Here is a 27,280-nt window from a genome sequence, read left to right as displayed (position 1 = left end):
ACTGTAAGAAAGTGATTTGTTACCCCAATAGGTTTGTCAAACATGACAAGGTATGGAGGGAAAATGCCATGTAAAACAAAAAAATGCTCTATTAGGCAGACAGAAGCACTGAATGGTACCTGATGTAAAATTAAAGACCTCCTAAGGCTCACAGCACAGAGGGCTAAGAAATTCCTGAACGAGTTTCATTTTATGTGAGCTCGTTTAGATTGCGAAGTTAAGATGAGATCTGGAATAAACACACAGTTCTCAGTTGTACGGTTTGCAGTCTACAAGGAAACCCAATACCCCACCAGATTATCTGTAGCATGTACGTATACATCTGCACACACAATCCTCGGGCACCAGTGAGTGTTTGAGTTCTCATTAGAACTTTAAGTCAGTATGGATTATTGTTTTCACACTGCACTACATATACCCCACAACCAACGTGTTCCCAGCCTCCAGAAACCGACAGTCAAAAGTTACAGCTGTTAAAGTAACAGCACCAAAATTACATTAGCAAGTGAAATTCATTTTTTCTTGTTCTTACTAAAACTGACCTACCTGCACAGCTGATGAATGACCAATCAAATCACCAACAAGCTCCAAGAAATACATAGGTGTATTTTCCTGCATCTTCTTAGCAGCTTGGCTTGCCTGCCTGTTTGCCCTTCCAAAGCCCCACATGTTGAAAAACCCTGGAAAAAATATCCTTTATTTTGGCAAAAATCACAGATATAATTTATTTCCTCTAGCTAGAGAGAACTACATAAGTCACTTAAAATCTAAAAGCATGACAGTCTGCATGACAACATGATGGCAGCTTTGTACTGTGCAGCATTTCTGTATCTGGATTATTCACCTTGAGGGAGAAGGAAGCATAGCTACTTTGTCTTTTGTCCTTACTAGACGTAATTTAGCTAACACGCTGAATTACTCACCTGGATCAGACAATATAAAGATTTAGCAAGAAATCCGAGGACTGCCTAAATGAACTAACTGAACAACAAAAGGTAGATGCAGGACAGTGACATTTACCTTTGCTCTGTCCTCCTAAACCACTACATGTGCAGTAAGGAGAGAAATGAGGTGCCAGTCTCTCCCTGTGAGTCCTGCACTAAGGCATTAGAGTGCTGGCATACATGTAACAAGCAAGTTTCTGATGCTGAATTGCCTGGTTTTATACTGCCCACTGGCTTTCTCCTTCAGATTTAAAACTATCAGCCAAACTGGAGTTTATTACTCCACCTGTTCCACTTAGATAGCAAGAAAATACACATCTGTGTCATAGCCTCCAGAAGAACTGTGTAATAATACTGAAACAAGTAAGAAAGTTGGGTTCTGTACACAATGCAGTTCAGACTTTCTTTTTGCCTCTTCTTCAGCCCCATCAGCACACAAAACAAGAAGTGTGCTAGACCATGGCCCTGGTACAAGAGGTAACTGGAGAGGTGAACAACTACTCAGGGGATTCCTTAGTATAAAAATAGAGCGAATCAACAGCAGTCCACCTATCTTAGTATTGCATACGGTTTCTTTCAAATGTCTCCAATCATAGAAACTATAAATTTCCAAAGTGAAACCAAGTACCACTTGTCACAATAAGAAACAGAACTGTGTAGATCAGCTGTCACCAGCTACACTGAAAAAGTTTTCTAAATCAACCCAGGCAGCAAAAAGATATTTGCAAAAGTTACCATCAACAGGTGAACAGTCAGGCAGACAATATACATCAAGAAAATTATTCACAGCTGGAATAAAAAAATTCCTACAAGAGACAGTAACATCTCATTACTGATGCCAATCCATAAAGCTAATTATATTGTCCAGAGCACCTGTCCAAGACCACAACTACCAGCGCCCAGGGAAGCTGCCAGCCTAGTCAAAGAACAGCAAGCACTACACAGGCAATGTATGTACTTCCTAAAACATTAGCAACTAGCCCTGAGGACTGGGACACCCAGAGGTAGTAAGTAAGTGAAGTTGGATACAGCCTCCAAGTGAGTCCCACTGTCATTCCAAGTTCAAGGAGGAGATGTGGAAAACACATGTTTTTGTGCCAGCTGCTCATCCACAAGCTTCTCTTTAGCTTTCTTCACAAGGTTCTGCAACTATTTACTCTTGCATGGTAGAGGATCCAGCACTATTGAGTACAAGGAGAAGTGGATCAAGGTTTGTCAGGAGAGGTCATAATTTTTGTTAAACCAGCTGATACAATGTACACTCTAAATAAGCTTTATGGCACAGAACCACTTCAGCTCGATATTCTAAATTCCCATATCAGATCTTGAAGGGCTTGCACACCCATGTCTTCTTCAGTTTCCCCTCCCACCCCTGTTATCAGTTGGTTGAACACAAGACATTATCTCTTCTTACAAAGCTGTAAGCCTCTCTGTTCCGATATGGTAAATACTGGGTTTCCTGTTACTCTTTTTCAATGTTCTTTTCACCCCCCACTACTAGCAAACCTGTTGGAACTGGCTCAGCTGGCAGCTGCTGCTTTTCTCGGAGCTCCCAAATGCGCACACTGCCATCTTCTGAACAGGAGATCAGCTGCCTGTAAAAACAGTTGATAAGCAACGCTAGCATGGATACTTATCTGCACAAGTCACCTTGTGATGTTTCTATAAAAGAGACAGCAAGCGCCTCAGGTTCTACACAAGTATGCTACACAAGTTTGCTAGAATTCTCAAACGTAGCAGGACATCCAGATGTCCCATACAAAACAAGATGCATTTGTAGTAGGACAAACTACAATGTACTTGCAAAATAGGTGAAAAAAAAAATACATTTTCAATCCCATTTTAAAAGCACACCACTCTCTAAAACAAAAACAAGTCCAGACTCTGCAAACACAGTTCTATTAACTGGCTTCCATAAGCTTACTTTCACTAAGCAAAAACTTATTTTTTCTTATGGAAAAACAACAAAAGGAAAGATACTCCATTTCATTACCTGTTTAGAACAGCACATGCATTTACAAGATCAAGGCCCTAATTTTTATCTCCTGACAGACTTTTGCTCCATTGAACAAGAGTATAAAGGGATCTAACAACACAACTGTTAGATTATATATATGTAGCAAATTGTCCAACTTGACTGTCAAAATAAGTTCCAGCTAGAAATTCAGCACTAATGAACAAAGGCTGGAAGTTCTTTTTGTTAAAACATTTCAACTGCTACAAAATATTTAGTGAAAAAATATTTACCAAATATGTCATAGGCCTTTGCTTTATACAAGTAAAATGCCACTAAGCTCAATTTTCACAGTGTAGACAAAAGTGCTTTATCAAGTCTGACTTTGAAAAGAGCCAAGATATTTCACTCTGAGCCTGTACATCAAGCATACTGGATTATAGGTTTTCAACACTGAATTACAATGATGCATTTTCAAAAATTCTGCCACAGTTTGAGCTCAGAGAGCAACTAAGCACTGTGCAGCCACTCACTTCTCACTTCCTGCACAACAGTGAGGAGAAAATAAAGCAGAAGGCTCAGTGGTTTGAGCTCAGAGGGCAACTGAGCACCATGCAGCCACTCACTCCCCCTTTCCCCCCCTCCCAACACTGAGAAGGAAAAAGCAAAGCAAAAGTCTCAGGAATCAAGATAAAGACAGGGAGGGATGACTCATCCATTACAGTCACAGACAAGACAGACTTCTTAAGGGAAGAAAAAAAAGAACATAAATTTAATTCAGAAACTAACACCACCACCACTTAACAGACAGAGTAGGACTGTGAGAAGCCTCACAACATCTTGAAAACACCTTCCCCTCACCCCTCCTTTTTACCTGGGCTCAGCTTTTGCTCCTGATACCTCTACCACTTCTCCACCAGCAGCACAGGGGACAGGGGCTGGAGGGCGCAGTCAGTCCTACCCCTTCTTCCACCTCAGGGAGAGGCAGGAAGCTTCTGCTATTCTCCCCCCTGCTCCAGTGTGGTCCCCCTCTCACAGGAGGCAGTTCTCCACAAACTTTCTCTGACATGAGTCCCTCCCACAGGCCATAGCATTTCCCTAGCTGCTCTGGTGTGGGACACCCCAGCATGTTGCAATCCTCCCAGTGCTGAACTACAATAGCAGTGCTTCTTCCCACAGGGTCCTGGCCTTCTTTGGGTGCAGTCAGCGGCTCCAGTGTGGGGCCCCCACAGACCACAGGTTGGCATCTGCTCCACCACAGACCTCCACGGGTAGCAGCCCTGCCTTCTCACCATGGGCTGCACAGGGACTCTGCACCAGCCCACGTCCCCCCACTTCCTCCTCCCTTCTTCCACTGACCTCGGTGTTTGCACAGATGTTCTCCTCGCAACTTCTCCTCCCAACTCCAACTCCTCCTCCAAGGCTCCCCTTCTTAAATGTCATATTGCAGAGGCACAGCTAATTGGCTCGACCTTGGTGCAAAGGCAGGTCCAACTTGGAGGCAGGGGAGCTTTGAGAAGCTTCTCAAAGGGGATCACCATTGTAGCCCCTCCACCACTACCAAGAACCCCCACCACTCACTCAAACTAGGACAAATTAGATCAACAAGCTCTATCTAGTAAAAGCAAATCAAACTAAAGGTCATGTCCCTGCCCCAGAACTCAGATGTAGCTTTACAGACTATCTCTAGCCACCCTTCCAAATTCTGCATTTCTTTACTGCATTAACAAAGTGTACCATGACTCATACCTGTTTGGAAGTTTCTCAATGTGTAGTACAGAGGAGTCATGAGCAGTTCTCTGGCAGGCAATCACACGCTTCATTTGAAGATTATATACGTATATGCCTTTCCCAACAGCAGCAAACACACACTGGAAAGAAAATCCAATGTAACAACTTACAGAAACAGATAGTGAAAGATCACCCTGCGTGTAATGGATTTCCAACAGTACTATGACATCATCTAGCCTGCATTATCTAGCTTATTTCTGTCCTTGTGTTATTGCTTTATCCCAAACACACAGAATCAGCAAGTTATAGAAAAAAATACGGATTTTTTTTTTGAGGAAATGAGACATCCTCGTATACTCTAAGCAGTTGTTTCATTTCTGTATTTTCATCTTGTACCTTACAGTCTAAGCAGAAATCAAGGATACCAACAAATCAACATATTTCTCCAATGAAATTTATGTTTTTACATTAAAATAACATTCTGTGTTTTGACAAACTCTTGTTTTATCCAGAAAGACTGAATATACAAGAAGCTGTTCTGCATTCTTGCCATTTCTTTAAAAATTTAACTGAAGCTTCACAAAGAATTCTTGCTCAAGCATTTGTACTCTACTGAGTGTAGAAAAGGAACTCTCTCACAGAAAGTTATTACACAATATTGCAAAGATCTGGAACCATTTTGCATTCAGTGCTCTTTCTGAAATGTGCAGGGATTCTGTCTTATAACCATCATGGCCCTAAAAAGCCACAAACAGTTTACAGATCATTGGACCTGGACCCTCTCGTGAGTTGTAATTATTTCAGAGGGAACAAACATACAGTCATGTGTACGTACACACGATGAACGTTTGGTACCAAACAGAGGAGTGCAAAATGTTTCTATTCAGTATATATTTGAGTTTTTGAAGATACCTTTATTAGGCGATGATATGCTGGATCCTTCCCCTGAATGGTCTGCTTCCAACTACACAGCACAAACATTAGTGTCTCATAAGCAGTCCACACTACACCCTTGTCAACATTTTGTAAAACTGGTAACCCAGTGTCTTTGACTAAAATCTCCTGTATTTATATTCAACGGTGTTTTGATACTGTTCAAAACTCTTTGTCCAGGTTTTTGCTGGGTTTTGTTTCCATTTACTTTTGTTTTCTCCTCATGCACATCTGTGGTGGGAGCTCCAACAGCTCTGAAACTAAGTGCAGATTTCTGATAGTGCTCTACCAAATCAAGGAAAAAACACTGAGTCCATTTTTATTATTTTCCTAGTTTTGTGGGAGGCTCAATTCAATGGCTTTCCACTCCTGTATCTCAGCCTTTTCTCCCTTAGAGTCTTCTACCTTCAGACAGGCTCTTGAGTTTCATATAGTCTTATAGCTTTGCAAAAGATGAAGTGTAAATTGTACACCTATCTTAACAGGCAAGTTAAAAACCACACACGCACCTATCAGGACAGCAGATGCACTCCTTAGCACTGTTTCCCGGTATTGTCAAATCATTACAATCTCATTTGTTTCTGAATGATGTTTTGCCTACAAGCACAGTGTCAAACCAGGCAAGTACATCTTCTCCAACTACCTAACTACCAAGCTTGCTGACAAAGTTCCTAACAGAGAAAACACCAATTTTATTTTATTTTTAACATGAACAGTGTTCTGCTTCTAGATAGCAGGTAACAAAGTAATTCATTATAGGAATACATTTCTTCACCACTTTCTAAGTAGGAACTTTACAATACAGACAGCTCTGCCCTAAAAGCACCTTCTATTTCAGGACATAACACTCGAACCACCTTTTCTTCTCACCATTCAAAAGTCTCATAAATAAAATTCTGTAACTATTTTAGTTTAGTTCTATGAATGGAAGAAAGTCCTCAGCAGCCTCAGATTTCACATTCAATGTTTTAACTATTTCTGAACTTCGCAAAATTCTTTTCCCCTCCCTTAAAACACATCTTTTGTAGCTTTCGAGCAGGGAATCAAAATGTTAAGCCAAATTATAGAATTCCTCCTGAATTGGATTGGCTTTTTGCTCATGCTAGAACTAAGCACCCACAACAAAACTGCTGGAAAGCCTGCCTTTAGAGACAACTACATCTCTATCCCCACGTTTCTCTCTCCAGTGTTTCAGAAATGCTCTTCTTACAAACAGACAAATGCATTGGGTGACTACTTGGCCCTCAGCCTACATTCAGGCTTTTCCATCACTTTTGTTTTGTTATAGCTCATATCTCAGAAATGGATTTCTGGAAATGGATTCATACTCATTCCTCACCAATGGACCAACAGGCCCCAAAACAGAATCCCACTGTACCCCAGCTATGACACACCTTCTCTTTTGCCATTAACAGTTGGTAATATTTCACAAAAGAACAACCTGAGGATTTTTGGTGTTTTCTGAACAATAACTGGGTTCTGCCTGAGTGTTCTGATCAAGAACTCTTCAATTATCTCCAAAGTATGATTACAGTAGACTGGATTTTGGACCCATACTTGTGCTCTTTACAATTGAGTATAGCCTATGTGAACAGAAGGAGCATATTTATTTACTACTAAGCACAAACTTACACCCATTTTTTAATTCACTTCACAGAAACCCTCAGCTATAACTGGTTTAAGAGGTGTATTATTGTGGGAACTGCATTTCGAGAATCATGGAATATGAAAGATATATGCCATCAAAACACACACCTCCTATTTATTTTTCTCTAGTGGTACTGTAAACAACTAATAAATCTTCGTCAGTCAAAAAGAAATGTTGTTGTGACAGTCCATTATGTTAGTTCCCACACCATCAACATATTATAACCTTCAGTTAGTTCAATGATCAAAATTTTTTAATATAAAAACTATTGACTGTATAAAAAATAGCTGAGTGCATTTTAAAGAAGCCTCTCATATTAAAACAAGCAAACTGAAAACACAAAACACTTGGCCTTCTGTGGTAGGGTCATGCTAGTTCATGTGAAGTAGTTTACTCTGTTTAAAGCTTTTTACCTCCTCATCAGATGTTAAGTGTTGAACTGAAGTTTCATTTCGGCTTTGGGATAACTTTATTTCTGGCTGTACATCTGGATGGACAGAGGAGTCCCAGAAGTTGCATTCAGATGCCTGCTTTGTCCAGTCAAGTGCATCCCAAACTATTAACTCACCCACATGAGAACCTGTCACAAAAGTCAAGTCTAGAGGGGAAAAAAAACCACACAGAGAAATCGAATGATATTAAAAAAAAAAAATCCATTTTACACAAAGTCAAACCCTAGAAAGTTGAGAGCCCATTTTCAAGTGAAGCTACGTAGAATGTGCAGTATATAACTGACTATACAAAAACCTCTCCCTTTGAGTAAATACTCATTTGATTACCTAGCATAGTTCAGATAAGCAAAAGGAGATGAGCTCTCTCTTGTAAAATTAAAACTAGGAAGGAGAACATTCACCAGTCAGTGCACAGTACACTATAGCAAAGGCAAGGAATGTCACCAGAAGTATGTACAAGTATTTGAAGTTCATTTGTTGCCCACATACAAAACCCTTCTATTCTTGGACAAGCAGGTGTGTCAGCAGCTCTCAGACATAGCAAAGTGTGTCTTTGCCATAAATAGAAATACTGATGACAAATTAAATGGATGAGTTAATGACAACATTGAAGTAGCTGCCCATGAATTTGTTAATCACACATGGAAAGGAACTGCTTCAACAATACTTAATGCAGGTAGCATATTGTTTTTTTAAGCCAAATATTGTTTCCCCTTCATAATAAAAAAGGAGAAAGTAATGGCAACAGGAAACCCCATAAACAACTACCATAGAATCCAAGTTTTCTTCTTTCCAGCTTCTTGCTACCCCTGTACCACAGCCCCTTTGTGCCCAACCAGGCTGTCACAAATAAACCCGAGGGCAAATACACACTCTATCACACCAGGAATAACTTGCCCTGGGCTCTGGGGGTGCTCCATAAAAAAATACAGGGAAAACGAAAGTAGAAGGGGTTGATACCTGTAGTAGAGTAGACAGAATTTCAAGTAGTAGTTCAGCATTGCCCTAATGAGCAGCAGAGACTGCACCATCTTTCAGAGCCTCTAAATAATGGATCTATATGCAGGCCCACATCTGCACACCCAGAACTTTCAATTACCTTGGGACTACAGCTGCAAAGGACATGGCATTGTATATTCCATTTTAAGAGTCAGAAGAAGAAAATAGGATTTTAGACTTTCCCAACAGGAAGAAGATCCAGAGATCCATTCCCATCCATGACATGGCCTCTTTTGTGCCTTTTCTACATCATAACCTGCCTGGTTTCATTTCACTATTAATCCATAAATGAAGTCATTATACTGTCATATTTAACTACTGTTGCAGCTACACTGGAAGGTACACTTACTATTTATGAAGTTTCACTCCAGTTAAAAGTTTGGTCCAAATAAAAACTCAATAGTTGAAATATCCCACTGGTAACTAAGAAAACTAGTAACATTATAAAATGACTCTTACCATTGACACTGACTAATGATAAAATATTATCCTGATGGTCAACAAGGCGTTTTACTTCAAGGATATTCCAACCTTCAGACCCATCATTAGAAGTCATCAACCTAAAAATGACTTCAAGGACAGAGAGAAATTGTCTAAATGAGCTTTATCACTCAGAATAAAATGTAGCTATGCTTAAATAAAACACATCATTTTCAGAAAGACACAAACTAAAACATAAGTAAGACAGTTCAAGATGTGCAAAGCCACTTATGACCACTCATAACACCAAAGAAAATGGGAATAAATTACTTCAGTGTTATTATTAAGACCTCTTACTACAGCAGCTACAGGATAAAACATTTCAGCCTAGTAACTGAAATTCAGAGAATCAGTCAACATCAGAAGTTGCAGAAAGCAGAAGTGAAAAGTATTAGACATGTTTACAGATAAGTAAGCCAAAAGTGAAACATCAGCCAACATGTCTTCAACTAAGGGTAAATCACGCCTGACAAATTTGGTGGTCTTCTACGATGTGGTTACAGCACTGGTGGAAAATGGAAGAGTGACTGATGTCATCTACCTGGACTTGTGCAAAGCTTTTAACACTGTCCTGCACAACATCCTTCTCTCTTAATTGAAGAGTAATGGATTTGGAGGATGAACCACTTGGTGGATAAGGAATTGGCTGGATGGTTACACTCAAAGAGTTGTGGTCAATGGCTCGATGTTCAAGTGGAGAGCAGTGACGAGTGGTGTTCCTCAGGGGTCGGTGTTGGGACCGGCGTTATTTAACATCTTTGTTGGCAATAACAGACAGTGGCACTGAGTGCACCCTCAGCAAGTTTGCTGATGGCACCAAGCTGCGTGGTGCAGTCATCACACTGGAGGGCAGGGATGTGCCATCCAGAGGGACCTGGACAGGCTTGAGCAGTGGGCCTGTGCAAACCTCATGAAGTCCAGCAAGTCCAAGTGCAAGGTCCTGCACACGGGTCAGGGCAATCCCATGCAAAAATAGGCATTGGATTGAGATGAGTGGATTGAGAGTAGCCCTGCAGAAGAGGACTTAGGGATATTAGTGGATGAAAAACTATGAGCCAGCAACGTGCACTTGCAGCCCAGAAAACCAGCCATATCCTGGGCTGCATTAAGAGAAGTGTGACCAGCAGGTCAAGGGAGGGGATTCTCTCTCTCTACTCAGCTCTCATGAAACCCCACCTGCAGTATCACATCCAGCTCTTGGTCCATCAGTGTAAGAAAGACATGATCTGCTTGAGCAGGTCCAGAGGAGGGCCACAAAGATGATCTAAAGGACTGCAGCATCTCTCCTACTAGGACAAGATGAGAGAACTGGGGCTGTTTTGCCTAGAGAAGGCTTCGGAGAGACCTTATAGCAGCCTTCCAGTACTTCAAGGGTGCCTACAGGGAAGATGGCAAGGGACTCTTTATCATGGAGTATAGTGATAGGATGAAAGGTAACAGTTTTAAACTGAAAGAGGGTAGATTTAGATTACATGTAAGGAAAAAATTCTTCACTGTGAAGGTGGTGAGACACTGGAACAGGTTGTCCAGAGAAGTTGTGGGTGCCCCCTCCCTGAAGGTGTTCAAGGCCAGGTTGGACGGGGCTTTGAGCAACCTGGTCTAGTGGAAGGTGTCCCTGCCCATGGCAGGGGGGCTGGAACTAAATGAACCATTCTGTGATTCTATGATCTTTCTTAAGGGCTCATCTGATTGAAAACTACTATTTGAAAGGGTGGAATATTCTCTAGTAAGGCAAACAAAATCACCAGGAATTAAGACTATATTAACCACTTGAAGTTTCTTTTATATCTCAAGGGCACTACAAAAAACTGTGGGAAGTTCAGATGGAAATTTACATTGTATACCAATGTCTCAACACAAGACAACTATTTTTAATTTGCTCCTGATTCTTTGACTAGAATATCACATTGTTATTTTTCAGCGAAATATTTAATCATATTGAGCAAAGGCTGCTGTTTTGCTAATTCAGTGCTCTATTTTTTCTCCTGGATTTTTTTCCGTATTTTGGGATTTCAGTAATTTTATAAAACAGTCTTATTTAAAAGACTCTCCACTGACAGCTAGACAATGATTTACAGTTTGTGTACACAGAAAACCCTGTCTCCAAGTGACCAATAGAAACCATCACATTGTCTCATTACAGTTTTGGATGGTATAACACGATCCGCAATATCTCATATTCCTGATCTCGTGATAAGGAGGCTCTAGAGAAGCCTAGTATTTGACAGCTCAGATAATGAGTTCCAGACCTTCTCCAGAAAGACAAATGTAGATTGTCACAATCAGATTTGGACAGGTGGCAATAACAGTAATAACAATAACAGAGAATACAGAAAAGTTCTGTCATGCAGATCTCAACAAAATTCCTGAATGAGATTTGTATTGTCTGCCTCTTTGTCAAATAAGGGAAAAAGGAAGAAGGTTGCTAAACACACCAATACCATTTACTTTTCCTATACAATTCCAGCAGCATGCTCCTTACACATATCTCTGATAAACAGCTGTTATAGGGGAACACGAACATTTAACAGAAATGCAACATACTCACTTAGCTCTTTGCCAACAGCTGCTGCAACACAATTTCTAGGCAATTCAACCAAAGCACTGATACCTTTGAAAAAATACAGGAGATAAGGGAAAAAAGGATATTCATTTGCCACAATACAGAAAACTGTTAATTCCTTATTAATAAAGTTCTTCATAATCTCCCTTCCACTTGTAAGTTATTACCAAAATAAAAGCATATTGCCTGAAGTGAAAGTTAAATGGCATTGGAAGTGAACAAATTACCTCAGAATGAGGCAGAGTCAGGAGTTTTGGTCCTGAATCCAGCAGAATTCTGAATGTCAAACTTGAGGTAAAGCTGAGAATTGATAATTTTTATTTTAAATACAGTTAAGATGTTTATGTCCTAATGCTGGATGATATTAAAGACACTGTGGTAATCATTGAGACTCTAAACATATGCAGTACCAAAGTTATTAGATATTGATACTACCACAGTATGCATGACACTGAAACATTGTGCAGAGTCAGCTGAAGGAGAATAAGGCACAAGATAAAATGGCCAGCTTGCTGTTACTCTGCTTCATCTTGCACAGAATTCCCCAGTCTGTCTGCCACACCATTAAAGGAAAATTCTCTAAGGAATAAGCTATCTGTCTCTTTCCCCACAAAAGAATTAAGAGATCAGGAGGGAAGACAGAGCCCATGATGCACATCCCATTGACCCCTTGTACAAAAGTTTCAATAGCACTTCACACTAAGCACTATATTACCAATTCCAACTCATATTTGGCATGATTTTTCATACTGAACCAAAAGAAGTATCATCAAAGATTCAGAATGTTTTGCCCGCCACCTATCCTCAAAGGATAGAAGGTTTTGCCTGCCATTCTGTGACAAAAATAAGGAAAATATTGGTTCTGACTTTGAATTTGATTCACAGCTTCATAGGTATCTTTGTAAAGTATAGCAATAATATGCAATAATTTTTTTTAAATGGGACAGGTAATATATAAGCTTATTAACATAAAAGCATGACTGACATTGAGATCTGATTACATTTACTGTAATCTGCATTTTCTATATCAAGAGTACTGATTCTTAACAATAAAAAGAAATCTTTACTGCTTTACTACTAGAAAGCTTTACTTAGGAATAATCAAAACCCTGTTCATTCACAGAGAAAGCCAGCCAAAGGATCTGGTCCATACTAAAGCAAACATGTATAAATCAGCATCCAAGGTCTAACTGTAAGTCCAAGCTAATATATACAATTACTGAGATTTTATATATTTTAAAATTCACACAGCACAGGAGATTAAAAGCAGTCTTACTCTGAAACTATTAAGTCTGACATTTAAAAAAAACAGAGAGTGGCTCTAATATCTAATGTTATCATTAGAATTAACGAGAATTTGCCAAGTTGGTTTTGCATCATTATACAGATCCATTTTACTTGCACTTTAACAGCTATAATGAGTCATTTACATTTTTACCTGCATCAGTAAGATGACTGGTCTTACACAAGAGATCTAATTTTCGGTTCCAAACACATAGATCACTCCCTCCAGACAACCATACATCCAGTCTTTGAAGAACTGTCAAACACTGTAGAACAAAAATCAGATATATGTCCCCTGCAAAAGTTCTACAGGGAATTTCTCTGTGAAATGATCATGAGCTTTAGGTAGATAAAGCTGTAGGTACTATGAAATACAGTATGAAGGTGTCACTTTCCTGAGAAATACAGATTTCACTACATACTATGTATTACATTTTTCCATCAACAATGCAAAAACTGATTTTTCAGAGATTTTTTTCTTCTATTAACATTCAAGAACTAGTTTGACTGTAGGCTGCCTTTTCCAACACAGTAACAAACTAAGCCATAAAATGACCTTTGTTTTACATCTTTTCAAAAAGAAAATTGAGGGATTAAGAGTTCCAAAACCAATTAAGAAATGTGCCCACTTCTCAGCCACTCATTATGTACCTGTTCTTAAAACAAACACTGTTGTTCATTTCAACACACCCGCCCACATGGCCCATGAGGCATACGTGATAGATTCTTGTATACAACAAAGCAACACCTAGGGTTTCCCCAGCTTACCTTTACAGTAGAATGGAAACATGACACTTTCTGAACCTGTCTGCCACTAGTGCAGTCCCAAACCTGACTTTATTCATTAAGGAAGATGAAAGGTTTTTATATATTATAAATATAACAGTTGTGTTTGTAGCTAAATGACAGATTGGGAAATAGGTATGCAGAGACTCAGTCTTCTAAACCCTGACTGTCTTTTCAATATTTGGCCAAAATGACATATTAATAAAGGTCTGTTATGGATTTTGTGGCACAGATTGTATCTACTTGTGAGCAACAATGAGTAAAATCCTAGTGTAATCCAATTATACCTACTGGATATTATCAGCCAATAAATTTAACCAACCTGCAGCCTGTCTCAGTGCTATCTTTAAAAGTAAAAACCAACAAAAAGCCCATAGAAATTTGAATCCTCTCCAGATCTAAGGATACAATAACTGTTCTATCAGCTGATGCTGTTAAAATCAAATGGGTTTGTTCTTCAGAAGTATCTGATGAAGAAAATGGTGCTATAGCTGTAATTTTGTGTGTGTGTCCATAAAGTTCAAAAAGTTTTTCTCCAGTCTGAAAAATAAAAACACAGAAAACTACGGGTAGTTTTTACATAAGTAACAAGTGGCTTTTGAAAGCAAGAATTTCCAAGAGTCTAAAATCTTCCTTTCTAAAGTAATTTATGGATTTACTTCTTATTACCTTCAATACTGTTCAAGATCTTGCACAGAATTAAATAACATATTAAGTATAAGTGTAAAGAAGTAGTACATAATAAAAATGACTAAGAGTAAAAAACCCTCTAAAAGCCCCCAAGAACTAAGTTCTGTATTAAACTCATTTTTTTTAATGTAAATATTGGCCATTCACCCTTTTTAACTGATACTACAGTAATTCAGACTTGTTGACAAACCATCTCTTGAAAGAGTATTTTCTTTTTTTTAATGATTAGAAAAACTTAACCTATATTTATGGCAAACACAGTACTGGCAATTTCCTGACAGCTTTATTTAGTATGTACATTATCTACAGCTTCAAGCTGGTGATTTAGATAACTGCAGCTATTTCTGCTCTGTTAGTTAAATGGCAAAACCCTACAAACATGCAGACGCCTACTGGCATTTTAACCACACAATTAAAATACAGGGTAGTTATAAATAAACTTCTTTACACTTGTGGGTTAAGTTTTTAAACTAAAACTACAAAAGATTTGCTTTAACAAAAACATAATAAAAATCCTACAGAAGTAGAAAATGGAACTCAGTTCCTAAGCTGGATATCTATGAGTTTTACATTCACAAACTGCTCAGATGTTGAGTATATATAGTCTTGAATATTCAAAACCAATTTCCATTTCCAAATTATAGACTTGTAAAAGGCCTTCAACAACAGCAAAGCGCTAACTGAAACTGCTCAAAAGAGAGGAAAAGTTTCAAGTTCTGCCTTCTGTATTTTAAAGTTACACCATCATAAATGTCACATAAATTTTTCAGGTTTCTAAAAAAAAGTTGAGTCTGAGATATCTTTCTTCCTTAATTTGAATGTTCAATACTCATAGTTTAGACAATACAGTATATTTCCCTTTTAGATCTTCTATTGAACAATCTAACTTGTATACTAGCTCCCTTGCCACAGGTCTAATTGTCATCCCTTCTCTATAATTTTGTCAATGATACAGAGACACAGCGCAGAAGAGCAGAACAGTGGGTATCACACTTACAGAGCTCTATTTCCACAATAAAAATGATGTCTTGGTATGGTTTTCAGAAGTTCTAAGAAGATTTTTATCACAGCAAGCAATTAATGCCTTGTTTCTGGACTGCAGGAAACGTTTAACTTCCACTGACTTTGGTGCTTCCAATACAGTTTTGTGTTAGCTCTCCATTTAGTCTAATCAGTTATACTACAAATAGATACAGCTATAGAGTCACTGAAATGTACTTAGAACTTAAGTACATATATAAATCTTGGCAGGACTAGGACCTTGCTACGTATTTGTTGAGTTACTAGTCAACATTGCAGTGTTTACAGCAAATACCAAACATATTTTTAAAGAATTAAAGCCACAAGTTCATACTCACTTCTACTTTTCACATCACCATTTCATCTCAAATCTCTCTAAAATCACTATGTCTTCCCATAACATTCTAACTCTTAAAACTTACTGTTCTCCTGGGTTCACACAGCTTTTACTTTTCTAGCTCTTTGTAAACCAAGATTTGACAGACTCCCCCCACTTTTACATTTTCAAACAGTAGCTCTGTTTTTATTCTGCTTTTTTGCTACTAAACATTTCTAACTCCTCTACAACTTCTATCCTCTCCAGAGCACACAAGCTAACCCCCCCAAAAAAAGCTAACCTGAGCATTCCACAGAAATATGATTCCATCATCTCCTGCAGATGCAAACCTGAAACGAAAAAAAAAAACAAACTGAAAACCTCAATATAGCATAACGTAATGGAAAAGCAGAAAACAGTTATGTAAGAACTATGTACAAGAAAGTCATGAAGAACAGAGGTTACATCACTTCTGAATTTTTTTGTTAGCAGCTACAGATGGTTTCATTAACTATATACAGGTACTTTCTTTCAGACTCTTTGTGATTACAATGCTTGTGAAACTTGTTAACAGAATGTTTTCAGGCATAAAGCCATAGGGGTTTTTTTCTCCCTCTTTCTTCCACATACCATCCTGATTTATTCTATTATAGTAAAAAAAAAAGTGTAAGCTGTATTTTCTTCATATCTTTCATTATTTTATACCCAATGAAGCCCCTTCTTTAAAAAGATTAGAGCAAAAACCAATCTTCCATGCACATCTGATAACACTAATTTCTTATCTTTTGTTGTCTTTTAGCTCTATTATACCTTGTTCTGTCACAACATCCAGAACTTAAAATAGTAAGACTTTCACAACTCAGCAACAACTCTTTAAATTCCAATTCCTTTCTTGAGTAATATTGGAGCTGTGTGCCACTTAAACAAAATTCTGGGAAGAAAACTGGTGTTTGAAAGAAGGTATGAGTGTAATTAATCAACATAGAAGTTCAATAAAGTGCTGTTTCACGTATTTTCCTCCTCATCTTCTAACTAGGATTTCTGTTTAAATATAAAGGCAGAGAGTCGGTTATCCTGCAGTTACATTCTGTTCACCAAGGTGGAGATTCATGGGTCACTTGATTCTTTTCCAGTCATAATCACCATCATCTATAACCTTGTCTGTTTCCTGAAGAAGCAAGAAACGGTCAAATGAGCAACAAAAAAATCTATTATTAAAATGTGTTATGAACTCTGTTTAGTTTAATGTGTCAAATGCTAGAGTACTACATGCAATTTCATCTGTCCATTTTTTGGAAGATTCTTGCTGAGACTTAGCCTTCTTTTATGATCTTCCAATCACTATGACCTTTACTTCATGTTCAAAAAGTACAAGAGAAATTAAGATAAAAAACCAAAACAAAACAGCATTCTGTTACATTTATACAGGATTTATTTAGTATCTTCAAAAACCAATCGAGTAAATTTTCCACTCACTGGTTTTAGCTTGGCCACTGAGAACACAAGAAAATCCTTCTGCAAAATTCTCAATAAGATGATATTATCTAAAGACCTGAAGCGTGAAACTTGGCTTACACTAGTTGACAAAAAGCACACAATGGAATAGCTGCAGAAACTAAATAAAAACATTTCAGAAGCTGAGTAACAGTACTAATTTTACTGAAAAGAATCAAGTGAAAAATACTATCAGCTGTTTAACAGTCCAGAAACTATCATACTCTTGATAAATAAAACTTCACAATTACTGTCCAGTGAAGCAACTCAATTAAAGACCTCAAACTCCTAGAATATTAACCAGCTATACAACATACTCCTTATCCATATGCTATTTCATAACCTATCTTCAATGTGGTCTTCCAGGCTTTAGTTTTACACTGATTATCATTAGTTTAGCTTCAATGATTTACCTGCTACTATACAATGAAGCCACAAATGGTAAAAGATTTCTGTGTCAGACAGTGTGTGCAATCTAAGAATACTTTGGTATTTCTATAAAGATCAATTACAATAATTGAGTACATGTTTTGGGAAAAATGTACTTTGAGGAAAGGTTATTTTCATAACTTGTCTGGGAAAAAAAAGGACTGAAAAACCCACAAGATTCTCCTATTTTTATATGAATCTTCTGGTGGATTATTATAATGGAGAAATATAAATTTTATGGTAACACATGTAACTTTTCTGATACATATATATATTTATGACATTAAGAATGAAAACTGACAAGCTAAAAATTCTCCATAAAGTCTTCTGTGAAATTTATATATCTATATATAACTTTTATATATATTTTTACAAAATTATTAGAAAATAAGATTCTGCAGGCATTCCAAATTTGGAAGAGACCACCAGCCTGATCAGTGTGCATGGGGAAGGAGAGAACCTTCCTTCACAAAACATCTGCTGTACACTGCAAGGTTGTATACCAAACTCATATCCGTGTTAACTTGTGTAGTGTATTGACAAATATATTAGAAATCCCCTTCTGTGCCTAATCCATAAAAGATATAAATTACTAGAGCTCCTTAACAGAGAGACTGTTGCCTATTGCTAAAGGTTTTCTATTTAATTGTCCACATCAGCCACTTCTCTTATTATTGACTAAAGGCTTCACAACCTTACTTTTAAGGCAGATAAATATTTCCTCTCTTACAGGATTAAGTTAAATTAGAGAACACACAAGGATAATAGAAGACACAGACAGACTCTTCTCAGTAGCAACCAATGAAAGGACTGAATTTAGACAAAGCTAGGACAGAAGCCAGGTCATAGCATAAAACTATCATAATTAATTCTCCCAGTCACACTTCCAAAGTGACAATGGTAATGTAGTGACTTCATCTCTGCTTTATAACCAGTTTTCCAGTTTTTAGATAACTCTGTCCTCAGAGTTCACAATGAAGTTGGAAGGAGCTAAGAACAGAACAGATAAAAATTGTCAGAGAATAAGGTCCACAAACGTAAATATTTGAAGAGAGAAACAAAGGAACTGTCAGTTTTCAAAGGAGAAATACATCAAGTTGAACAGGATCAAATTGGAGGAGATATGTAATACAGAGATTAGGCATAGGTTGAATTCTACTAAGTAGTCATTCTGAGTAAAGTGGGGAGAATTTCAAAATCTGAGAAGTTCAGAGAAAAGTTGCATTAACCGAAGCTCAAGTGAATTAAGCATTAGAGTTTCAGAAGAAAGTGTAACAAAATATTGGAAAGAAAGGAACAGCAACATTCAATATTGTTGAAAATATCATGTTCAACTGCTACACTGTATCTGCAGGAGTCTATTACAAGCTTGTGTAGAACCAAAAGGTGAATTAACAGCTGTCCTCAATTCAAAAATAAAACACATCCACTCAGAACAGAAGCAGACACTACTGCATATTGTCCTGGGAAAAACTGTGTGTATGCATATACAGAAGGGAACATTCAACTCAGAAACAGCCTGAAAAACAAAAGCCAAATTAGCTAAAAGTATTTTCAAACAAATGAATTTGTATCAAGAAATGTAACTCCATCGTCATTATTTTCTCATGAAAGCGTAACTTACAAGAGAAGCCACAAGATGTAGTAACATACCAAGAACAGGGAGTGTTCATCCCTTGCCTTTTTTAACTCCAGGCTTCCTCTGCCCTCCCCCACCAAAAATAAAAAGAGACGATTAAAAATATTACTACATTTCCATAAATATTCTCTGAAGTATTGCCAAGGATGCTATGAAACAATTTGAAATGCAACTTCATACCTGCAATCATCTATTTGCACTAGAAATCGTACTATATCTTGATGACCTTTCAACACAAGGAGCTCTGTGTAAGGATTCTGTATTTGTTCTTCACCAATTGTCTGTACAGATGATTTCTAAAATTCATAAAAAAGGAATGAAATTTATTTTGTAGTGACATGATTATTTTCATCAGGTCTTTGTAATGCCTAACAATCTACATATAGACTCATGTGTGAATGTATAGTTATATTTAAAATTAAATTAAGTTTCTGAAATACCATTTTGCCTTAATGAAAATCATTACAAAAGATAATTTATTATTTCAAGTAAATAATAAGGCATGCTTTCTATAGCATGTATTAAATTATAATATAGCATTTTCTGTTTAACAAAAACATTTTGTACTGCTTTAATCACTGATACACCAAGATGAACACCCAGTTTAGTCACAAGCTGTCAGGTGGAGCCAGCTTCATGACTCAATTCCCCACACATTCAGTTTTTCATTAAATTACACCTCTTCCGAGAGGTCTGTAAACCTCTCATATCTTTCATCTACTGTTCAATTCTAAAATTCTACATAGAGATGACATATTCACAATAAAGAAGAATAAATGCTATTGTTACATAATATATCAATCATCTGTTGAGACTCTGTTCACAAAATACAAAACCAAACCACTTAAGAAAAATAGGGAATGATTAATCATTTTATAGAACAGCATCTGCAATTACCCCCAACTAGACTATTAATTAAAAGAACAATCAATCACTTGGAGCAAGCTGATCACCAGGCAGGGTCAATAAAACATTGCATAGGACTGCAGTTTCAAGGCCTGATAGTTCTGCTAATCTCAATCAGTTTCTTTCAATAGAATATAACTTTTTTGTGTTTAAGGTCTTCCACATTCTGGAACAACTTGCTGTTAGACATTATTAAAAAAAAAATAAGCTAAGTATCTCAGTAGTAATTCAGTGACAGCACTCTCCTCCTTCTAGATTTATTTTACACAACAGTCAACATCATTTTACTTCCAGGACTGCCTCCTCATTAAGGACTTCAACGGAACCTACAGCGTAAAACAGTAATTGCTGAACACTGTACAACATGCAGCATACGTGACAGGTAATCCTACATGGAAGACAAACATATTATCTTCAGAAACTTCAATATTTTCTTGCAGGAATAATAAATTATTTTTCTATTACTTCTGTATTGATACTACGATACTATTCTTTAGAATTTAAGAATGACAAAGTTAATAAATAGGGAAAGAAATGTGTGTTTATTTTTAAAATGAAGAGGCTGTCAAAATGCTAGTTCTTGTGATTTGATCTTGGTTTTGTGCTATCTGATGCATTTCATGAAGCAACTGTTGTTCATTTTATGCAAGCATGTGAGAATACCAGTTACAATTTAAAATAACGCAAGTGGAGTCTGCATGGTTATAAAGAAAAGTTTGGACAAATATGGAAACTTGGAGTTCAGCTGTCAAAAGCTAGTAAAAACATTCCTTTAAAAAAATTGAGGGTTTTAAAATCCTAAGCAAATCTCAGCATCCTGGATGACATCACCAATACTGTAGTCAGGAGACTTCCATTTTTATTTATCAACAGAAACACACATTCACAAAACAATTGCAACACCACTTTGAAAAAGTCAGGATTTGTAACATTAACATCCCAATTCTATATTCTGTTGTTCTTCCTATTCAGTACAAGACAGTGCTATTTCTTTTGAATGATGTGTCCAATCTTATATTTTCTTAATTCTAAGAATGCCTGGGAATATTGAAAGGTACAGTGCTGATGAAGTACTACAGATAACAACAAAGTAACAGTTTTTTCCCCCCCAGTACTGTCATACAAGAAGCTATGCTCTCTTCCAATTGTCATTAATATTGACTAACTGTTGGGTTACATGTGCATTCTTTCTCTGGAGAAATCTATTTTTGACATAAACTACTGATCGAACTCTTTTAGCAACACCAAGAAGAAAAAGCTAGATGGTGATCTAATGGAAAACATTCCCAACTTGTATGTTTTTATGCAGGACCTGTAAACATTGCTAAGATAATCACAAAAAAAGGGAACACTCATCACAGCTTCAGAACTTCCTATAACCCCTGTAATCTGAAGCATTTAAAAGTGAGTTTTTTCAAAAGCAATTCACTAAAAATATGGGTACAAGAGTACATAAACATAGTTATGTATGCATCATGAAGCATGATAAATTAGCTTATATGGACCATTATGCTACTGCAGTTAGACTGCTCCTGTTACCCTGCTTAACATGTACACCATGGCCATCAACAGAAGATATTCAGGAGCTTAAGTCTAAATGATTTTCAATTCCACAGTAAAAAAAAGAAACGGGTAAGGAGATATTTACATTTCAAGAATTTAGGACAGCTTTGCCAGAGGACTTTTCTATTCATCCAGTGCAATGTCACTCTAATACATCCAGCCTTTTCATGACTGGCTGAAGCCATAGCACATGAAACAAACACCATAAACCCATAGCCCACACACTGCTATGGGTCTCCCTATCTATTTAAGACTAGTACAGAGAGAATTAATGGTTATGAAGCTGATCTTTAGATGAAACAATATTACATAATGCAGGAAAAATAGTTCAGGGACTAACCCTTATCAATGTTTGTTATTCAGTTTTTCCACAGAGAAGCAAAATTATCACCATCATTCAGCAAAGTAGTAGCAATGGGAACAGAAGTCCCCAACGGGGATCAGGTTTAGCCAGGCTATGAATGGAAGATGGAAGAACTGGACCACATCTTGACTCATGCTTTTATTAAATCACAGTATAACTAAACCATAGACAGAGTTAAACTTTGGAGAGGGACACACACCTATGTAGTTTTCTAGCTCATCTTAGAAAGCTGTTGCATATTTCCCATCTTCCTTTTAAAAACAACAGCACACAAACCTGCTAAATATGACTGCAATACAACCAACATTTTGACTGATGACAAAGGTCAGAGGCATTCCCAGACATCATCATTGCAACTTGGTACAGACTCCAATTTCTACCAAAGTAACTACTAGCATTTGAAAGCAACCATGATATTATCATGACTTGCTCATGTACAGCAGCTGAAAAATAATTACTTCCTCATATTTGTCTAGACTACAAAAGCACTAAGTGTAAGGAGCCCAGTAATAGTGTTCACTCTTGTTAAATCCAGGCTGAGTCCTTTAGCAGAGTCTTAGGGACAAGAAAACCCCAATAATCTCTCAAATCCAGTAAAACTCTTTTTTCTGAAAGGACGCAGAAAGGATGTCAAGTGTTCAGTACACTATATAGGCCTAGTTTATTTTATGGATGAGAAACTATGAAGAAATGCTAGAAGACTACTACAAACTACAACTAGGCCACATAAATAATAAGTTACTTCCTATAATTTACATTATCAACCTGGGAGTCCTGAGGGCAGGACTCCATACCTTGCTAGCTACACAGTGTAACTCCCACTTGCCCAGGATGCAATGAGCAGGAGACAGGAAGCCGGGATGCACCTGACAGGGATGGCTCCCAAGCCCTTCAGCTCCTCCAAGCTCAGATTGGGGGTTTTGCTGTTTGCTTTTCTGTTTCTTCCCCTCCTCTCCTTCTCTTCAATGAAGCGTGTAACCCTTTCTAACAGCCATAAAGTCTCACAGGCTGCGAGCCAGCCTTGAAGGCTCCTTGCTCCGTAGAGCCCAGCGCAGGGCCCAGTCGCGCTACCACGGGACAGCAGACCCACCCCGTCGGAAAGGCACCGCCCAGCGCCCCCTTTCTCACAGCGCGCCCCCCGCCCAGAACCTAAACTTCCCCAGGGCCCTCCACCGGCGCCGTGCTGCGTAAGGGCAGCTGTCCCGACGGGCAGCCCTGCCGCCGACTCCCGACTGAGAGGACAACGCTCCCCCGCCAGCGGCCCTTAACGCTGCTCCTGGCCCCGCCTCCCGCCGCGAGCTGCTCTGTCCCCTTCCGCCACGCCTTCCCGCCGCCCTACCTCCGCCAGGCCCTGCGGCTCCCGGCCGCCGCCGATCAGCCACCGCAACATCGGGAGCGGCACCTGCGTCCCCGCCACGGGTGGCTCGCTACGGCAGCGGGACTGCCCCCCGCCGCCACACCAGCGGGTTGGCCGGGAGCAGCAGCTCCCGCTCAGGGAAAGGCCTTCTTAATCGAGCTCCGCGCGGAGACCAGCCCTCTAGCGGGCGGGGCCGAGAGGGGCCTGAGCAATCGATCGTCGAGGGCGGGTCGGGCCGCGCCGTGAGGGGGCGGCGGTGTAGCGGGAGCCGTGAGGCGGCGGTGGGAGCCTCGGGCTGGGTCAAATCAGACTGTGGGCGAATTCTGTAGTTTCATTGCCAAGAGTGTTAATTCCTTATAATGGGCTAGTAAAATGTTTACTAGCTTTTTACTTGCTGTCGTCCAATTTCAGACAAAATTTATGGTACAACTAAAGAATAATTTTTAACATTTTATTATGACCATCTTATCTGTTTCCTGAAGTAAATGACCACCAAATTTTTCTGCATATAACAGATTTCCCTTGGCTGTGACTGCTTTCATTCTCCTTTACTGAACCTCCTTTAGCTCTGCGATGTCCTTGTCAGGATGGAGTAACAAATACTGTACATATACCACCTTCAATATGGAGCTAAATGACAACCTCATGTAATTCACAGTCCTGCTCCTCCTCTGTCCTTAATGCAATGATCTTGGCAGCCTCTTTGAATTTTATGTGCCCATGGAGCAGGGATCACAAAACCCAATTCAAAAACCCATACAAACTCCATTCTTGAGCAGGCTCAGGTAACAAAGAAACCCCTGAAGCCTGTGAACACGTCTAACAGTCACTGCTCTGTACATCTGAACCTACACATTTCACCTGTCCTGTTGCCTTTTTGCCCACGTTGTTTCAGGTAACCAACACCACATGGTATCACAAGACATACCTGAGATTTCCCAAATTCCTAGGGCAGGAGATAATGGTGGTATGCTAAAACCTGAGCTTGTAATAGTGACCAGCCTGAGTGTGGAAATCATGGGATGCGTCCTAGGTCTAGGATAAAATGCTGCTGTAGTGATGTAAATTGACAATTATTGGTGGCATGCAACTTGAGTATTGCCATGTGTTAACTACTGTGAACTCTTTGCAGCTCCCCAGCAAACCAAAGTCAATGACAGTCATCAACCAGTTTTAAGGCAGATGTTTACTCCTACTTTAGCATACTCCTGCTTTCCCATTTCAGTTCAGTTGTGCTAAATTCCCAGCTCAGAGGTGCTGTTCCTGCAGACTAAGGGCACGGTCAGCAGGATTACTTTGCGCATGCAGATACATCTGCCAAGGTTTCCACAGTAATATTTTGTCATTACCAATCTGCTCTTCAGCAGTCTCCCTAAACAATTTGATATCTTCTCCAAACTATCAAGTGTTGACTCATTTTGTTCCATTTCATTTACTGGAAGGAAGGACTGTACAGCATAGCACTACTTACAGTTCTATGACCTGTAATCCTCAAATACAGTATCCATAGTGATACTTCCAAAAAATGAAAAAGAGAGGGAAGAGCACTTACTACACCAGATGTGGGGACAGGGTACGCTGCTCACTCAGGTTAGCACCATGAGTAAGGATCTTAGTTCTTCTTTAATGCAGTGAGGAAAATAGACTGCTTGACTTTACCTCTCCTGACACACCTCCTTATTTTACTCTATTCTGCTGTATCCCAATTTACACATCTGGAAGAGACAGGATAGAAAAAATGCAGTGTGGTGCTATGCTGAACAGTATCTCTGTAGATAAATACAGAGCTTTGACAGTCATGGCAGCATCTGGAGGCTGAAGCTGTTATATTGTTTTTGTAAAGACTGTGCTGAAATGTGTTCTTCAAAACAGGAGCTGGAAATGCACCAGGTTCCTGCATGGTGAACATGGAGCCTTGCATGGCTTCAGTGGTATATTGGGTTTGTGTGGCAAGGTTTTGGTATTGGGGGGCTGCAGGGGTGGCTTCTGTAAGTTGCCAGAAGCTTCCCCCATGTCTAATAGAGCCAATGCCATCTGGCTCCAAGATGGACCCGCCGATGGCCAAGGCCGAGCCACTCAGCGGCAGTGGTAGCAACCTCTACGATAATATATTTAAGAAGGGAAAAAAACTGCTGCACAACAGCAACCAGGAGAGAGGAGTGAGAATATGCGAGAAAAACAACTCTGCAGACACCAAGGTCAGGGAATAAAGAGGGTGAGGAGGTGCTCCAAGTGCCAGAGCAGAGATTCCTCTGCAGTCTGTGGTAAAGACCATGGTGAGGCAGGCTGTGCCCCTGCAGCCCATGGATGTCCATGGTGGAGCAGATACCTACCTGCAGCTCATGGAGGACCCCACGCCAGAGCAGGTGGATGTGCCCAATGGAGGCTGTGACCCCATGGCAAGACTGTGCTGGAGCAGGCTCCTGGCAGGACCTGTGGCCCCATGGAGACAGGAGCCCACACTGGACCAGGTTTGCTGGCAGGACTTGTGACCCCACGGGGGACCCATCCTGGATCAGTCTGATCCTGAAGGACTGCATCCCGTGAAAGGGACCCACATTGGAGAAGTTCGTGAAGAACTGTAGCCCATGGGAAGGATTCACGCTGGAGAAGTTCATGGAGGACCATCTCCCATGAGAGGGGTCCCATGCTGGAGCAGGGCAAGAGTGTGAGGAGTCCTTCCCCTGAGGAGGAAGGACCAGGAGAGACAATGTGTGATGAACTGACCACAACCTTCATTCCCTGTCCTCCTGTGCTGCTTGGGGGGAGAGGGTAGAGACTGTGTCACAGTCATATGTGGCATTTTCATTTTTCCATCATGTTATCCCTGAAATAATCATTAACAGCAAGAAGCTTTTTGCACAGTCATCTACAGCCCTATTACTAACTGCATAATGCTATAGTTTACTGTAGGCATCAACACACAGAACAAATGGACCAATCTGTTTGCTGCATGAACTTGCATATGTTTATGCATAGGTATCTGCATGTATACACACACATACAGAATACACAAGTATAGATCTGTGTAGCATATATGTACATCAGATTTTAATTCTATATAGCAGGGAGAAAAGCTGATTAATGCACTGATGTTGCTTCCCTGGTTACAAATTGCTGAAGCCTATTACAGTTTCCGCAACTTACACAATTCAGTTTTTTCTATAGATTGTATTAATTGAATAGAGTAGCTAGGAACAAGTAAACAGTTTACAATTAGTCTTATTTTAAGAATTACTTGGGGAGATTTTTACAAAGACTGTACTAGAAAATGTTATTTTAAAGATGACTTCTCTAAATCAGGCTATATGCCTTTGAGGTATAGTTAGCTGTGATTCAGTTTCAAAATCCATGCTTAATCCAGACAGTATTTTCCCATGTCTAATAAATACTGAAAAGTGCCTGAAAGGATTTCACTCAGCCAGAATCAAATACAGTCCAAATCATTTTACATATTAAAGAACAGAGTTAGAAACAGAGCAGTCCAGCCAACAGATGTTATTTCAATGGACAGCATAAATTATACTTCTCCATGACCAGCATATGTGCCTTAAAAATCCATTTGGCTGTTCCTTATATTCAATGGAGGTTAAATCCACCCCCCTTGGGAAATGGCTACCCTTGCATTCCGCCAGTCAAGTGAGTGATACAAATGCTCAGACATCCATTATTCCTGCAGGGAAGTTATCCCTTTCAATCTGTAGGCCTTCTTAGAGGTACAACATGGC

The 27,280-nt window shown here is 39.1% G+C and overlaps 1 protein-coding gene across 4 annotated transcripts in view; it reads right to left on the bottom strand.

Annotated features, from left to right (window-relative positions):
• The window catches only part of WDR41 (WD repeat domain 41), a 30,013-nt gene extending 6,296 nt beyond the window's left edge, over positions 1-23,717 (bottom strand). Inside the window, exons 1-12 of one of the 4 annotated variants that reach the window (XM_074813161.1) lie at positions 23,535-23,717; positions 19,543-19,658; positions 16,102-16,150; positions 14,183-14,314; positions 13,757-13,819; positions 13,143-13,254; positions 11,690-11,752; positions 9,121-9,231; positions 7,624-7,808; positions 4,648-4,769; positions 2,451-2,539; positions 547-680 (exon numbers count right to left, since the gene is read on the bottom strand). In XM_074813161.1, the coding sequence (XP_074669262.1) occupies positions 547-680; positions 2,451-2,539; positions 4,648-4,769; positions 7,624-7,808; positions 9,121-9,231; positions 11,690-11,752; positions 13,143-13,254; positions 13,757-13,819; positions 14,183-14,314; positions 16,102-16,150; positions 19,543-19,658; positions 23,535-23,585 (1,227 nt within the window). In that variant the 5' untranslated portion in view covers positions 23,586-23,717. Of the gene's footprint in view, positions 1-546; positions 2,126-2,450; positions 2,540-4,647; positions 4,770-7,623; positions 7,809-9,120; positions 9,232-11,689; positions 11,753-13,142; positions 13,255-13,756; positions 13,820-14,182; positions 14,315-16,101; positions 16,151-16,610; positions 16,835-19,542; positions 19,659-23,534 lie in introns of those variants that run through there. The other 3 variants (XM_074813160.1, XM_074813164.1, XM_074813162.1) reach the window with 3 other exon arrangements.
• Between the last annotated feature and the right edge of the window lie 3,563 nt (positions 23,718-27,280).

Source organism: Strix aluco, chromosome Z, assembly GCF_031877795.1.
Source record: "Strix aluco isolate bStrAlu1 chromosome Z, bStrAlu1.hap1, whole genome shotgun sequence".
NCBI classification, from domain to species: domain Eukaryota; kingdom Metazoa; phylum Chordata; class Aves; order Strigiformes; family Strigidae; genus Strix; species Strix aluco.
The sequence above is the reverse complement of the archived record's forward strand: the minus strand, read 5'-3'. Positions and strand labels throughout refer to the sequence as shown.